At 38.3% G+C, this 17613-nt stretch overlaps 1 protein-coding gene across 4 annotated transcripts in view; it reads right to left on the bottom strand.

Annotated features, from left to right (window-relative positions):
- DENND1B (DENN domain containing 1B) overlaps window positions 1-17613 on the bottom strand; it is a 285090-nt gene that overhangs the window by 79766 nt on the left and 187711 nt on the right. For all 4 annotated transcript variants that reach the window (XM_043484553.1, XM_043484555.1, XM_043484552.1 and 1 more), the window contains 2 exons: window positions 15712-15813; window positions 3911-4036 (listed from right to left, as the gene is read on the bottom strand). In XM_043484553.1, the coding sequence (XP_043340488.1) occupies window positions 3911-4036; window positions 15712-15813 (228 nt within the window). The remainder of the gene's footprint in view (window positions 1-3910; window positions 4037-15711; window positions 15814-17613) is intronic.

Raw genomic sequence — 17613 nt, 5'->3', positions numbered from 1 at the left:
ATTCATTGGAAGGATTGAGGCTGAAGCTGAAGCTCCAATACTTTGGCCACCTGATGCGAAGATCCAACACATTGGAAAAGACCCTGAAGCTGGGAAAGACTGAAGGCAGGAGGAAAAGGGGATGACAGAGGACGAGATGGTTGGATGGCATCACCGACTCAACAGACATGGGTCTGAGCAAGCTCTGGGAGTCGGTGATGGACAGGGAGGCCTGGCATGCTGCAGTCCATGGGGTTCGCAAAGAGTCGGACACGACTGAGCGACTGAACTGGATGTGAGTAAAAATAATAATATAAGAACTATAATAAATAATGTAGAAAGAGGGAAAAGAAATGTGTTAAGGAAAGGAAATACAATCAGTTCATAGAAAGGAAGGGTAGAATGAACCACATCTTAAAGGGTCATGAAGAAACTAGATGGCTGTTAGAAGCCAGACAGATAGAAGCACTGCCAGGAAGGAAGAACACTGAAATGAGGGTTTGGAAGCCTGAGGAGCTCAGGACATTTGGAGCCTCAGGCAAAATTCTCTGAATTGAGGCCAAAGCTTAGGAGAAAAGTAAAGGAAGACACAGCCCCTTACAAGGGCCTTGAACGGCAGACAAAGGGAGGGCCCTGAGCCTCTGGGCCATCACAGACCTGATCAATAGGCTCAATTTTGTCAAATGCAAAGGAAAGAGTGGGTCATGAAACTTCAAAAAGTAGTATCTAGTTAAAGAACTCACATCCATTAAAAGTTATTTTGTAATATTTTTCTTACCAATTGTACTCTGCTACCTGGAAAAGGGAATGGCAACCCACTCCAGTATTCTTACCTGGAGAGTTCCATGGACAGAGGAGCCTGGCGGGCTACAGTCCACGGGGTCACAAGAGTTGGACACAACTGAGTGACTAACACTTTCACTTTCAGCTGGAGGATACTACTGAAATTAAAAGACACTTGCTTCTTGGAAGAAAAGCTATAACAAACCTAGACAGCATTTTAAAAAGCAGAGACATTACTTTGCCGCACAAAGGTCTGTCCAGTCAAAGATGGTTTTTCCAGCAGTCATGTACAGATGTGAGAGTTGGACCATAAAGAAGGCTGACAGCCAAAGAACTGATGTTTTTGAACTGTGGTGTTGGAATAGACAGGTAAATCCAGTCAATCCTAAAGGAAATCCACCCTCAATATTCACTGGAAGGACTGATGCTGAAGCTGAAACTCCAGTACTTTGGCCACCTGATGCGAAGAGCTGACTCACTGGAAAAGACCCTGATGCTGGGAAAGATTGAAGGCAGGAGGAGAAGGGGACGACAGAAGATGAGATGGTTGGATGGCATCACCGACTCAACGGACATGAGTTTGAGCAAACTCTGGGAGTTAGCGAAAGACAGGGAAGCCTGGCGTGCTGCAGGCCACGGGGTCACAAAGAGTCGGACATGACTGAGCGACTGAACAACAGCCACCAAAATATATTTACGATGAAAGTGAAAGTGAAAGTTGCTCACCCGTGTCCGACTCTTTTCGACCCCATGGACTACACAGTCCACGGAATCCTTCAGGCCAGAATACTGGAGTGGGTAGCCCTTCCCTTCTCCAGGGGATCTTCCCAACCCAGGGATCAAACCCAGGTCTCCCGCACCGCAGGTGGATTCTTTACCAGCTGAGCCACAAGGGAAGCCCAAGAACACTGGAGTAGGTAGCCTATCCCTTCTCTAGTTGGGATCTACCCAACCCAGGAATTGAACCAGGGTCTCCTTAATTGCAGGCAGATTCTTTAGCAACTGAGCTATCCATGATATAACTGTAACTTCTAAACTTGGCTCATTTTTTTTTACATTGCTCAGAAAATATACTGAAGATACATGCCTATTATGTAAATGTCAAAAAGACTGCATAAAATTAAAAAATGTGCTTTCAATAATTCAGAATATAGGAGTTTTTGTAAGGATAATACCTGAGACAATAACAAGTGTTTTATATACAATAAATAATTTTCCTTAAAAACTATTTATTTTGAAAATACGTAAGAAAAAAATGTCTAAGTACATTCAGCATACTTTAAAAATTAAGTTTTCATTCGAAGACTGAGTCAAAGAAATGGAAAGACATGCAGAATGAAAACACTATCCTCCAACTCCTAGACAGAACCAGCAGTAAAGAGAGCAGGAGAAAACACCCACATAAAAAGGAAAAATATAGATAAATTAACAAATTCACAAAATGCAATCAATAAACAGGAAAGATACTCCCTGACAAAATTAAATATTTTCCCACAGATACTGAGAATCTGGCTTTCATGATGCTTAAAACAAAAGTCAGAAACCTAGTACCCCATCTGTTTAATTAAGCTCAAAGAAGGAGAAAATTAAGCTACAAAAATTATAATAATTAATGTCAAACATGGATTTTCTATAATTTTAACCAGCATCTAACAACACTGATAATTTAAATCATTTAAGAAAATTTTCTCTTCAGTCTGCTTTCCTCAAATCTGAAGTCTTTTACAAGTTTAAAAAAGAAAATAAAAAGAAAAATGTAGTTTATAAAGATTCGTTTTTAAATGTGGCAAACTTCCAGCACAGTGATACTTTTAACTTTCCTCCAGTAACTGTAAATCTGAAACCAATCTCTTTCCAAAACATGTGACATCCAAAATCAATCACTAATTTTGTCTTTGAAACTCATTTTTATGTTTTAACTGATGTTTGATAATTTTAATAAATATGCTCCACTGTAGTATGGATGACTGGTTTCCAGTCTTTCAAAGAATGAGACCCTATAACTGTCAATAATCTCTGAAGACCTCCCCACGTGAGTTATATATACTGCGTATGGTACTATGAGTTCTACATCATGGTTTAAAAAATATACACACATTTCAAAAAGATTAGCAAGCAAATTAGACCATATGCATTTTTCTAGAGACAGCAGCTGATCTGCCTATAAATGTACAGACTTCTCTTTGTGACTCAGTAACTCTTCAGAGGTACAAGAGCCACTGGGTGGGAACCAGTCATCTGAAAGTCAGCTCAGAACGCACACAACCCACTCACGTTTGTTCAGTGCTTGTTTAGCGCACACAGTTTATGACACAATTTACACACTCATCCTGAAAGATACCCAGAGGGGACGTAAGAATTCTCATTTCACAAATACGATATGGAAGTTGAGAAGGAATAAAGAAATGGGTTGACATTACACAGCCTAACAATGTTGGAATTCCTATTAGATAATAGGTCTTATCACTAACAATATTTTTAATCCATTTATTCATCTGGTTACAAAAAGGTAATATAATCATTTTAGTAAAATCAGACTAACATACTTAGCCAGTAATTCAGAGGAAAAAAAAATTTTAATTTATATCTTTTGGGGCTACTTAACAACGTGGGTCACAATTCTACATAAAACCATTTTAGGGGTATTAAAAAGGAAATGGCAAAGTGAGCTAAGATATGCTAAATAGAGAGGCCCACTTAGAGAAGTGTTAGGAAGACAATAAATTTCTAAATATTGCAAAATGTCCAGGTTCTAACACATTTAAATCTTCAGATTGTACTTGACATTTCTAAACTAATAAACTCAACTGTCTGGTTAACTTCTTAGTAATCTTAGCAAGATTGGGTAGTCACTCAAAAATGCATTAACACAGTTCATTAGGTAAGAGGTAAGAATTCCAATTTCAGAACAGTAAACAAGGTGCTATATGCAAGAGAATTTGGGAAATACTTAACTAAAGGTTGAGCTAAACCCGAAAGGTCAAGAACCTGGAAAAGGAACACCATGTTTTTAAGCATATTATTTTGGATTTTCAAAAACCCTTATGAAACTTTTTAGGGTGAGGGGTATTCAAGGGATTCATTCTCTGCCCCATTCCAAAGAACCACCCAAGAGCAAATTAAAACAGTGATGAAGGGAAACGCTTACAGGTTTGTATCTCAGAGCATCTCTGTAGGATCCAAACAAAGCCGCCTGCGCCCTGAGGAAGGCCCTGGCCACTCCATCCCCCGTAGCTGTGGACTGCTTCTTCAGTTTGTTTTTCAGGGCCGAGACCTGCGTGACAGAGAGGAATCGTTACATTCACACCTTGGAAATTGGTACGGCGAGGGATGAGCCGATCCGCAGGCAGGCCGCGGCACCCGCGGGTCAGCTTATCGTCCTGACCGCAGGCAGCACCTGCTGGCCTGCTAATTGAAAGGGAAGCAGGGGCCCACGGTAATGTGCTAATGCAAATTGGCCTGTGTGCTCCTTTTTGATCCCCAAGGCCTCCCGACATAAATAAGCTTTAATTATTTTACAGTAAACTGCTTGTGAGCCGCTTTCCTGCAGATGTTTAGCCATTACAACGTGTGTCTACTTGTTTGGAGATGGAGCCGGTGGGGGAGCGTTTTGTTTCTGCTACGGAAGGTTACTTGTTCCAGGCCGTTCAGGATCACTGGCTGTTAAATTTTATTTTTGGAAGCCTCATTTGTACATATAATTTTCCATTCACTTGTTGAATAGTTTTCAGCATTATTAGATAGAAAGAGGGAAGGGAGTTAAGGTTACTGAGAACCTAAGCACCAGTAGGGAATTCTGTTACGCTCCTTAGACACTGACTGTCCCATCTGATGTGAACAGTCTTCCCACGCCAGGTACTCATGTTACCGTATATGAACGAACAAACAGGGGCTCAAATGTGTGGACTGACTTGTCCTTAATATTTGGCTACCAAGAGGTGAAACTGAGATCTCAACCTAGTTCTGTCCAGTTTTTCCCACCAACATTTGCAGGATTCTAGTTCAATGTTGTTGCCTTATGAACCAGTTATCCCACTAAGAATGTTTCTAAATCAAAGGAAAACGTATGATCTAGAATATGCATACTTTTAAAAGGCACCTATGTTTGCTATAATTCTTCATACACTTGCATCCTTTAATTTCAGATCCTGTGTATTAATATTTTGGGGCTTCCCAGGTGGCTCAGTGGTAAAGAATCTGCCTGCCAGTGCAGGAGACAGGGGTTCAGTCCCTGGGTTGGGAATATCCCTTGGAGGAGGAAATGGCAACTTGCTCCAGTATTCTAGTCTGGGAAATCCCATGGACAGAGGAGCCTGGCGGGCTACAGCCTGGGTCTCAAGAGTCGGACGCAACTTGGTGAGTAAACCACCAGCTCCACAATCATATTCCTGATGTGTACTCCTATTTTTTACAAGAGGACGTGATATGATCTGTTCCCATGCCTCCAGTTCACTTGACACATTCCTTTCCCACATAAAAACCTCACCTTGTACACTTAAAAAGTACTAGTGATGCTCAAATACCTTCCGTAGCAATGCTCTACCTGGGAACATGAGGTCACGTAGAAATCCTGTTTTCTTAAGAAAAAAACGGATGGGACGAGTTCTGGTTGGCCTGCTCCCTTACCAGGGCATATTCTCGTCCTTACGACAGATACTACCAGATTAATAACGCTGTTCCTCCTTTGCGTATATGTGCAAGGAGGAGTATTTACATTTCTTTATACAAGCAGTCCTGACTGCTCCTGTGGATGATGATTGTAACTGAAGTGTCAACCTAATTAACAACCAAACTTTGAATAATGCTAATGAGAAATGAACGCAGCATCAGAGGCAGGACCAGCTCTACAGGTGATAAACCTTCACAGGAGTGACATTTTCCAGTGTAAAGTCACAGCCACTGTGATCTGATCAAAGACACAGACCCCCACTGGGTCCAATTATAACCACAGTTTTGAAAAAATTACTGAGTTAAGATGCTCATAATCTATGCAGAAAGGCCTTTGCAGTATAGGTCTTTCCCCATAGCTGTGATCTTCTCAATTTATATCCAAGCTCCACAGATCCAGATAAAAGTTTAGAGCCTAATTCACTTAGCCCACAAAGTGCATAAACTAGGATTTAAGAAGTTGTTATTATTAAAATCTAACCTCAATAAATGCACATTATTAGGTAACCCACATATTCAAAAATAAATACAGCTGAAGGATGCAAAAACAAACCTCTGACTTAATGTCCTATATTCTGAAGATAGTAATAATGTTAAGTTCCAAATGCCTTTTTAAAAGAAAACAATGGGGATGAAATCAACACGTGTATTTCATTAATGCCCCCTAGAAAGGCTCATCATGCAAAGAATAACATTCTAGTCTTCCAAAGTATTATAAAAATAAAATTGGGTTATGTTTATTTTAGAAAAAAAAAATTAAACGCCATGCCTTGTATCTTTGCAGAAGTGAGTTCCTCTAGATGTAATTTTCTAAACCTGAAAGTGGGGCTTCCCTGTTGGTCTGGTGGTTAAGAATCCACCTGCCAACCCAGGGGACACAGGCTCCATCTCTGATCCGGGAAGACCCCATGCGCCACGGAGCAAGTGAGCCTGGGCGCCATCACCAGACAAGCCGCGGCCCCGGGAAGCCTGCAGACGGCAGCTGGAGGGGGCCCCGCCCCTGCGACTCCAGAGCCCGCAGAGCAGAGAGACCTGGTGCAGACAGAAATGAACACAAAAACCTTAAAAAAAAAGGATAATCCGTAGCTGATGGGTTGTTGTACAGATTATAAAGTATATGGAGCAAATGCCTTTAAAAAAAAAAAAGACCTGAAAGTGACAATTCAGCTCTCCACCAATCAAGAATCCTTAGGATGGTCAGGACACCTGTGCCGGCAGAGCCTGTAAGCAAGTCAGGCCATTCCCCAGCCTTTACTACCCCAAGTCCTTGACTGTTGAACCGCTAAGCAAGTTTTCCAGGGTAGTCATCACATTGCCACAAGCCCTTCCTAAACAAAATCGGAACTACGTGGCCTTCACTTCCAAAATTAGTCAGTGTCAGTTCCTGAATTCCATCAAGAGCTCTACAGAACATAGGAAAGAAGAAAATATTTGCTCTAGAACTTCTGATAGGGTAGCAACCAGACCCAGGAGCACCTAAAATGTGACTAGCCCAAACTGAGAGCTGCTGTGTTAAAAAAAAATACACTGGATTTTGAAGACAGTACCATAAAAAGAGTAAACTACTTCACTAATCATTTTTATTGATTACATGCTGAAATAGTATTTTGAATATACTGGGTTAAATAAAACATTAAAATTCATTTCAGTTATTTCTTTTTGCTTTTTAGCATGGTTGCTAGAAAATTTTTAATTGCAAATGTGGCCTACATTATGTTTCTAATGTGGACTGTGCTATTTTACATGAACAGACTATTCATGTTGAACATACTATTCATACAATTTCATACAAACGTGCGAGACTAAAAAAACTGCCTTGCAAGAAGTATGGTTAAGGTTTTCCTTTGCCTATTTTGACATTATTTCAGCCTTTAAAACTGCACATGAAGGGCTCTTCCTTGACTGACTCGAGGTGAGCCTCGACCGTCAGCAGACGGGTGGCAGTCCCAGTTTCTCAGACCAGAGGGGCAGTGAGTTAAGTGTTTCTGCGTGCACCCATGAGAGCTCAGAAACAACCTGTAAAAATGAAACATTTTTTAACAGTCAGCTTCAGATATGAGGATACTACTCTAATATAAATAACTGTCAACCTTGTTATTTTTCTGTACTGTAACCCACGGGAGTAAGTTATCACCAGTTACCACTGCCCTTTGCAGGGCAAATTAGCTGTGAGCAGATTTTAATATATATATTTTAATTAGAAAAAAAAAGGTGATGTATCTTCTGCACTTTTAAAATACCTGGTCTGGGAAATAGCATTTTCTGCTTAATTCCCAAACTTCTACATTTAGTTTTGACATAAATGTACATCTTTCCATTATATCCTGAAGCTTATACTCACATGTAACTGAATTCAGCAAAGCACCTGAAACTTTGGTAACACGGCTATTATCACAAAATTCTATGATTGCCTCCTGAAAAAGTATCCATTGTTTTCTCTTTTTATTCTTCAGAAAGTCAGCTGCAATCAATGTTTGATGGCTGAGGATGACTTCAAACCTGATGTTTTACTTTTACATACTTAGTCTGTATATAAATTATTTTTTAAGTCTAATTAGGTTTCATACTAGACCCTCCCCCCAAAAAATGTGAAAAAACTTCAGAATAAACATAATTTCACTGCTCTTATCAAGTGTTCAGATTCCTTTCATACAATGAGCATCCAGGCTTCCGAGCAGCCAGATTTACAGCCTGGGTCTAAGCACATTGAGAGTTCACTGCAACGTGAATAATATTACCAGTTCTCACCCTTGCCCTCTTAGCACTGACTGACTATGAGTAAAAGGAGGGAATTACATGAGTAAACACAGAAAACAGGCACAAATTAAAAGAGTGCAAGCTACACGCACGTGGCCTGAGCAGTGAAGCGGTGCTGCTAACCGGGGGTTAGGAAGGGAGGTGACACAGAGGAGCCGAGATTTTTCATGGAAGTGACAGGTCTTTCTCTCAACTTGACTTTCAGATGTGGCTTCTCAGGAAAAATAAATCAACCACTATAACCCACTAATTTTCATTTCACTTCTTAGGATCACAAAGAGAAACATCAGGGTAAAGAACAGAAGGTAACATAAATGTTCAAGAATAATATGGGATAAACCATGTGTCCTGACATGGCTCTGTGATATCTTTAAGTATCCATATTCCTAACTGAACTCTACTCCAGAAACTACATACATTTAGAAGAGCTAATGCTTCAAGTAATATCTTGCATTAGAAAAAAGTTACAAAGTTAAAATCTTCTTTATTCTTCCATGAAACATCTTATAGTCATTATATTAATCCAAAATTAAATCCCTACACTTTAATCCTTCTAATGTTCAGTTTTTTAGGCAATAAAATGAACCCTTCTGTCTCAATTTTCTAACATGCTTCTATTTAAGGATTAAAACACTAACCTTTAACATTTGTTAAATGAAAAACATATGATACACTGGCAGAGGGCATCATGACACTGTTTCTTTGAATGCTTAAATTACCTATTGGAACCTAAAATATGGTGTCATCTACAACTGTTTTCCCTTCAGAGGGATCGTAAAATGAAGACAACCAAGACCGCTCTGACTCCTTCTCAAGTCCAACGTCATGCTAGTGTCTCAACAGCAATGTCACTTCCCAGATCCAGGAGCCGACAAAGGCCCCTCGGAGGCCCTCTCGACACTGCGCCCTTTGCATCTTCCATGAGCAGCACATCACGTCACCGAGCCCCAGCCATCAGACCTCTGATATGGCTTTCAAATCCGTCCACCTTGCTCCAAATCCCTGCCGCTATCAAGTCCAAGTAGTGATCATCTCTCGCCTAGACCACTGCAAACGGTCTCTTAACCCATCTTCCTGCTTCATTCTGCTTTGTCAGACCCAGGGATCTTTACGTCCTAGAGCTGGGGATGGTGTTTTTACAAGCCTAAGTGGCCTGCGCTATTATTCCTCTGCTACAGATCTCCAGTGAAGGCCCAGTAGAGCCTGGAGTCCTGAACAAGAACCAGCGACCTCCCGCTCTCACGCCTGCTGTCTCTGCCACCTCACTGGGTGTAACTTTCGCTTCCGTGCATCTCACCACAGCTACACAGGGCTTCTCTCCCTGAATTTGCCAACAGCAGAACCTCTGCATGCGCTTATTCCTCCTCCTCCCACTCTGCGTGGCTTTCTCACACCTACCGTTCAGGCCAGTTCTGCACAGACGTTCTGACATCGTGGGCTGAACCACAAAAGGCAGATGTGAGTTTACAGACAGGTAACAGTGGCCTCTTGGCCTGACTACAGCTATTTTCACTTCGGCTCTCTTACGGCAGAGGGGCTGTCAGTCTACCAGCATCTCACTGAGCCTCTCGTTGGTAGCAGAGACCCTAAGTTCTAAGGGGTGCTTGGATAACCTAGCTGGGTTAGCCAGTTATCTCCCTGCACCACCGTGACCTGGTGTGGCTAGGGGCTTGTGTTCAGCTGATGGAACGTGAGCTTCAGGACTGCAGAGTGTTCATCTTCTCGTCCACTCCGCTCCAAACACAATACACGCATGTAGTAGGTGCCTCATCAGTATTTGTTGAATGAGAGAATGAACAAATCAACAAGCTGTCCAAGCACACCTCTGTCCTAACTTCTCTAGCTGACTGACTCAGAGTATCTGTGATGGGGCCCAGGATCCAGGGACTGGAATTCACGGAGAAGTCCACCAAGTTGTCATCATGTCAGCAGGATTTGGGACCCACTATCATGACAGTGCTTACAACATCATGTGCACGAAAAGTCTCTCAAATATGGAAGAGTCAAGAACTTAAACACACACAAAAAATCTTTCAATTATTTTAAAACCAAAATCAAGGTCTTTACATTAAATACATAAACACACACACACAGGCAGCAAGAAGAAAGAGAAGTGCCTTTTTTAAGATGACACAGGAGGAAAAAAAGATATTAGGAGAAAGGCTAGCTAACTTAGACGGAAATGAAAAGCCATGAGAAAACCAAGGAAACTCATGAGCACTGAAAAAAATCACTAAAAGTAGCAAATTATAAATCAACTTTCAAATGGCAAATGTAAAGAGACATGAAGGGAGGGCAGAGCAGGGCTGGACTGATTCTCCCGTGCAGCCAAGAGAAAACAGTGAAGATCTTTTAAATGCCTGAAGCCCAATTAATTAAGATTTTGCATTTTTAATTTTTGTTTTATTACACTTTGGTATTGAAAGTTTATATTGAAAAATACACATCAAGAAAACAGTAGGAAAACACAGCAGGATCTGTTCGTACTCACAGACAAAACAAAAACAAAAACAAAAACAACACACCTTTGTAAACAGTCTCATCTCTGAAAATAACTATTGAGAAGAAAAGGGAGCCCCTGTGACGGCGGAAGTCGGGGCAGGAGCCAGGTGCCTGCCACCACGCCCTGCTTCTCCAGGGCCAGGGGACACACGGCCCTCCGGCCACAGAGGACGAGGGTAACGCGCTCCCAGGCTTCCCCGTCACTGCTGCGGGAGTCAGATGGAAACACCCTTAGAGAGCCTTCTAGGAAGCAACTCTAACAGGGACCCGGAGCAACCTCCGCTACAGAGGGCGGAAGAAGCGCAACCTCGGCCGCCCACGCCGCCGCCGCCCGGGGCCCGGGGCTGTGAGCAGGGCCTTGCCCCGGTGCCTGGTCCACTAGCTGGACAGGGAGCGTCTCCTGGAGTCTACCGTATTAAACAAAGCAACGTCCTCGAAACCACTCTAGAACCCGAGTCAAACTGTTACCTCTCTCATCTGGACACTTGGGAGGTTTGCTGGGGCTTCCTTCACTGCTAAACGCGATAAGGATTACAGCAGGGTGCTGGCAAACCTGGAACTAATAGAATATTCTCTGGGGCCTCTTTGTTTTCTTTATAACATATATTATGACAATTTAACATATTAAACCTTCATGTTAGATTAGAGTAAATATCCAGTGAATTAAACATATTTACTGACCTACTTGTACAGTTGGTTAAGAGTTAAATTTATTTATATACTTCAATTTAAACTGATTTTTAAAAATTCTCCAAGAAAGCCAATTCTTTCCCAAACTTATTCCCAAATGAATTAACTCACTTGAATCTAGATGATCTAAAAATTTTAGTTAGAGTTTGGGTTTTTTTCCTTTAGTTTTTTAGGCTTGTAGTGATTTTTAGTTAATCGGAGCAATTTGTGCCTTTCCTGTTCATGTCATAGTAAGACCATTAACCCAGTCCCTGGTGTGATACTCCAAAGTCTCAGATGCACCATGTTTTAGAGGACTCTATTTTATAATAAGGCCTTTTCAGTGTTTTAATAATTAAATATGCTTTACACTGAATGTCACCATCCTGTAACATACTGAGGCCTACCGTGAAGGGTACAATAACGCCTCAGTGTGCAAGCTGTATTTTCTACACAACCTCAGATAGAAAATAGAAAATTAGTTTCCAGAAGTATTACACACAACATGAAAATGAGTCTTTAAAACAGTGCTGACAATCCTAATTTAAGTGAAATAGGTCATAATGATATTTCTTTAACAAGATTAGAATGGAGAGTGGACTTTTTCATCAACAGGAGGTACTCAGTACTCTGTGCATCATGTTTCTATGAGAGGGACCATGCAGTAGTGTTCGGGCTGTAAGTCTGGGAATCAACTTGCATGAAATAAAGCTCCAGCCACACCAGGAACAGTAGAGTTCTGTGCCCTCACCCTCTCATCTAGCATAGAGGTAAGTATTTTGACCTGCCTCAGAGTATATTATTTTTCACAAACTAGTAAGTTGAAATTATTTAAAGACAGTTACGCCATGCAGGTCAAAATTTGCTTTCCTAAGTAATGAATATTCTAATACATGTGACTTTTTCAGATGTCAATTCTAAGCAGCTTTCTTCTATAAGAGTTAAGTTTATAATTGTTTTAACTGAATAGTCACATAAAGACAGATTTCCTATATTTCACTATAATTTGAATTAGCTTAATTTTCCCACAAGTGGGGTATCCTATTCATTTTTGAAACAGTAACAATTCTCCAAATTACTTTTTTAAAATGTTAAGGATGATAAAAATTTAAATGAGTACTAATACTCTAGAAATACATTTAAAATTATTACATAATCAAAACTAAATTTGTATACTGTATGTATTTGCAATGGAGGAGGTCTCAATAGTGCATTTTCTTAAATTAAAATGAACTCATTTGAGATTTCAAGTGTTCTATTTAATACAAACTGGCTCTGTCTACCCCCACTTAAAAACATACCACAATAACAGTAACTGCAACTGATATTGTTACATAGCCGTAAAATTTATTCTTTTATTTCAAAACACTCAAACTACATATATTTGAAGGTACCAATATCTGGCATAGCCACTAAAAAAAAAAATAAAATCACAATGTATTTGCAGACAAAAACTACAAAAGTATATTTTAATGGGTCGACTGCTTTTAAAAGTTATTCCATGTAATTATCAATATCGTTAAAATCACTCCCAATAAAATTTGTTTTTTTTCTTTTAATGATCCAAATCTATAGTGAAATGATGAAATCGAAAAACAAGTGTTCTTGTCAGAAGACAGGAAGAGGGTTTTTTTCCTTTCCCTTAAGGAAAACAAAGGGTTCCTGAAAGCTTTGGCCTGATTTATTCTTCCAATTTTAAATACCTTAAGAGCAGCGGAACTGCTACTGGCATGGTAGTATTTCTAACAGTCAATAAATCTAAAATATTATGTGTGAATATTGGAATGAAGCCATTAAGAAGATTACAGCATGCAACACAGCAGAGGGTCCACAGGAAAAAAGAACTAGTAATTCAGGACAACTGTGACCACTGACCTCTGAACAGCCAAGACCACTGGTCAAGCTGACACGATAATAAAGTGCATATGCACAGAAAGTCATCTAGCCTGTAAGTATAAATGTTTGGGTGAATGATTTTAAAAGGCCCCCGTTTGAATATCAGTTAATTTATTAAATTATCAAACAATACCAACAGTAATATTTTTCAGGCTTCAAGCATATTTTATTAAGTCACAAAAAAATTCAGGACTATCATTTGTGATTTGAACACATCTCACTCAAAACATTTACAACTAAAGGAAGTATGATGTGATACTTTATCATATTTCCCCACTATATGAGATACTCTTTCCTACTTTGGAAAACTGATGAAAAAGCTTAGAGATGGATTAAACAACCACCTGAAATATTTTTAGAAAAGGATTATAACTTGAAAACATCTCACACTTTCAGTAAACAGTCCTAGCTCCATCTGAGAACTATTTCAGTTTATTCATTCTTCAAATTTGTTTTAGTCTGCAGTCTGATTTCAACCATACAAATACAATAGCTATATCTACATCACCTTGCAGAGTTCCTTTTTGTGAATATTCTTTACTATTTCGGTTATGTTTAATTAACTGTTGCTTATAACTAACCAGTGGGATGATCCCTTCTATCATTGTACATATTTAGGTTTTTACATTTGTGAATATTGTTTAACTTCACATATTTAAGTAAATGTTTAAATATCAAACTAATTCTACTAGGAAAGTAGCAGTTCCCAATTTGAACAGAATCACCCATCAAAAAATTACTATTAAAGACTGTTGTCATCAAAGTAATGATCAGCTATCGCTAGAGCCAACTATAAACATTTTAATGTAACACAAGAAAGCTGATTTCGTCTCCTTCTCTTTCTTATTCTTCCTCATTTAAAGGAAAAAAAAATCCTCTCTTAGAGAATTAACTGTGGGGACTATATGCACTTAAGGAAAACACTCCTAAAAACTGGGACTTTATTTTCATAATTATGTCCCTATCCAGTGAAGACTACTTTGATGGATTTCTAAATGAACAACTCTAATCCTTTCTAGCAGCTTCTGCAGAATTTTTATAATGAGGCAATCTAGTTATAATGAGCTAAAAAGATAATATAATTCTTCACTGGCCTGGGTTTGGATTTGTTCATACATAGCACAAATTTTACCACAGTGAGATAAAGTAGTTCAGTTAATTTGCTTCAAGGTCAGCAAGTATTTTAGGTTATTTATGGGCATAAATAATCAGATTTTGACTTTAAAGTCACATTTTTCCTATCAGCAGCCATAAAAGCAATCAAGGCAAGTATTATTGTATTTTTTGAGTTTGAAAAAAAATAATTAAAAACTCAAACAACATAATAATGATTTCAAAGTACTTGCAATATTACCGAAAATAATATTTTGAAGGTTATTTCCAAATTTTAATATATCTGAATAAATGGATTTTTAAAATGGAGCTATTTTAAATTAGAATTATGTTACATAGATATTTTAAAATAGACATTAGAATATATACAGAAGCAGTACAATCTGCATTTGTACCCTGTTCTAAGTAATACGAAGGCCAAAAAAAATGCATTTCTGAAAACCACTTAACACAAAATACAGAATATATCCTATTATAAGCTGCAGACACACACACGTGCGCACACACACACACACACACACACACACACACACAAACCTCTGCAAGATCAAAGACCAAAAGAGAGCTGGCACTTAATTTATCAGCCTTTACAGACAAAAGACAGTTTTCGTCATTTCAAAAGGATCAGATGTCTTTTATGACAAACTGGGTTTGCAGTTTAATTTACAAATAGAATCCTAAGTAAGCAGTCTGTGCTCTGCCAGAGCAAATGACAAACAGTGTAGGTCTTCATTCTTGCGGCCCTCAGCAGGAGAGAAAAGATTAAAAATAAAACTGAAATAATTTAGAGAAAACAAATAAATGTTTCAGAAAGTTGAGGGAGATCAAAGCCAGAATTTTCTGACCCCAACTGTACAAGCATTTCTTATTATATTGACCAGTGCCATCAGCTCATTAATTAAAAGGAAAAGCGCTGGCAGGTGGCAGGGAAGCAAAAGCCGATAATTGGCCCCCTTCTTCTTCTTGCCTTCAAAAACTCGCTCATTCTTCTGCAAGACATGCCACTAGGCAGACAGAAATGCCTACTTTGTAATATAATGATTAAGATGAGATGAAGAGACTTGCGCTTAAAGAAACTCTGCCTAATGAATGCATCGAGCTTTTTAATTACGATCCTACTCTTACAATAAGGAATGTGATGCTCCATTCGACATCCCCTCGACTGCCAAAAGGTGAAAACACCAAACGGAGGCTCTCCCTCCATTGCTTCCTCTCACACCACATGTGCATCGTCAGCCCTGCTTATTTCAGATAGAAAAAGTGGGAAAGCAACTCCTGGTGATTCAAGGGTCCAGGAGAAAACATATATACGTATGTTCACCACAAAACACCCTCCACACTTACCACGTCGCTTGGGAGGCTGCTCAAGTCATTAAACGGTGATTCTAAAGTGTTTGTGTCAACATTTAACATAACCACATCCTCCAATGATTTATTTTTCACTCTCTGTTTAAAAAACACAATTATAAACACACATCTTAGTACAGTTTCCTTCCAAAACAATCACGAGCTTAGACATCTAGAGAAAATTAATTTTAATTCATTAGCCTTAGAAAAAAAGGAAAATTCTACACTATGAAAGAATACAAACAATTTTGCCTTATGAGAAAGTCTGTCTACAACCACTCAAAAAGGTAAGAGTAAAAATACTTAAAATAGAATGTTTACTCACTCAAAAATATTTATTTAGTTAGGAGAAACTGAATGTAATGTAACTACCAAAGAGATATTACAACAAATACAAAATAGGCACAACTATACTAAACTGTAAATATTTATATTCTTTAAATTTTACCAATTGAATTTCAATCCTATGATACAGGAACTTTAGCCAGTTCTAGAGCTATTTTTAGCATAAATCATACTTCAGGGTTAACATGAAACAATAAATATGACTAAGTAGTAAATCAAGTTTTAAATTAGTAAATATTTCCTCTATTATCTCCATATCAATTTGGTGTAAGTTGATGATGACTTATAAGTGAAAGTTGAATAAGAAAAAATGACAGCAGTAATACAGAATCTGTTGTATTCTTTATCCCATGAAATTAATATAATCAAATTTAACAGCCTATCAGATCAACTATGTGACTTGTCATATTTGTTTGAAAGCTCAGTCAAATGGCCAAATTATCTCAAAACATGCACAAATGACAGTAAATTAGAATTTATTAAATTTTTATCCTTAAAGAAACATTTATAGTTTATTTTTCCTATCTAAACTAATATGTCTACTTAAATCATATAATTCTATTAGTCTTATTTAAATGATAGCAAATGTTATTCCCTAGTGAAAATAAGTAATATATACATTAATGAAATATATCCATCAACTCAGAATTCCATAATTGCATAGTTCAACTAGCAATCGACCAATTAATCTCAGTGCAATAGTTTTAAAAGTGACCTTCTAGAATAACAGACATCTTTCAATTTAAACACCCTAAATATTAAATTGGCCAGGACAATCTTTTAAGTTAGCCAAGACTGGAATTTCTGTGATCTATTTAGAATTTCAAATCTCTGTGTACTGGGTAGAATGCTAAATTTGCTAGGAAAACGGCAGTCTAGAGTAAAGAATTTTTATGAGTTAAGAAAGCCATAACATCTATGTGGAATATAGATTCTCAAGGGGACACATGATTCTGAAACTCTGTCTTGTAAAAGACACTACAATTATTCTAAAGTAAGGTTCAGAAGATGGCCATTTCTAAGAAATTAACAGAGAATCACTTATAATAGTGATAATAGTGCCAAATATTTATGAATTCATCTCCTTTCCATGTGCACATGTATATGAAAAAGAGATTTACATATGTAAATATGTGGTTATCTACAAATCAACTACAGCATAACTACAAAAATAACCTATTTTATGAAGAAAAATGTGTGTATATTAATGGCATTTAGATGGGAAAAGTATACCTTAAGTTTCATTTCCATCTTCAATTCTAAGTTGCCCTTTTAAACAGAAACAGTAAAGATAATCCAGAAACCTGATATATTTTTCAAGGGATGAAGTGAGTTCATCTAAATAGCCCAGAGAAATGGTTTTGTGAACCCAAAATGTTTATAACATCAGTAACACTGTTTAACTCTGAATAAAGGAAATAACTTTAACTCTGAATAAAAGAAATTAGTCTTGGTATGAAATGCATACTTTTTTCCAAAGTTTCTCTTAGATTAAAAAAATCTAATAATAGCTGAACATTAAAATTTGTTATAGGGAACACTCGGTAAGAATGA

This window comes from Cervus canadensis, chromosome 13 (assembly GCF_019320065.1).
Source record: "Cervus canadensis isolate Bull #8, Minnesota chromosome 13, ASM1932006v1, whole genome shotgun sequence".
Classification (NCBI taxonomy): domain Eukaryota; kingdom Metazoa; phylum Chordata; class Mammalia; order Artiodactyla; family Cervidae; genus Cervus; species Cervus canadensis.
Note: the sequence above shows the minus strand (reverse complement) of the source record. Positions and strands in the feature narration are given on the sequence as shown.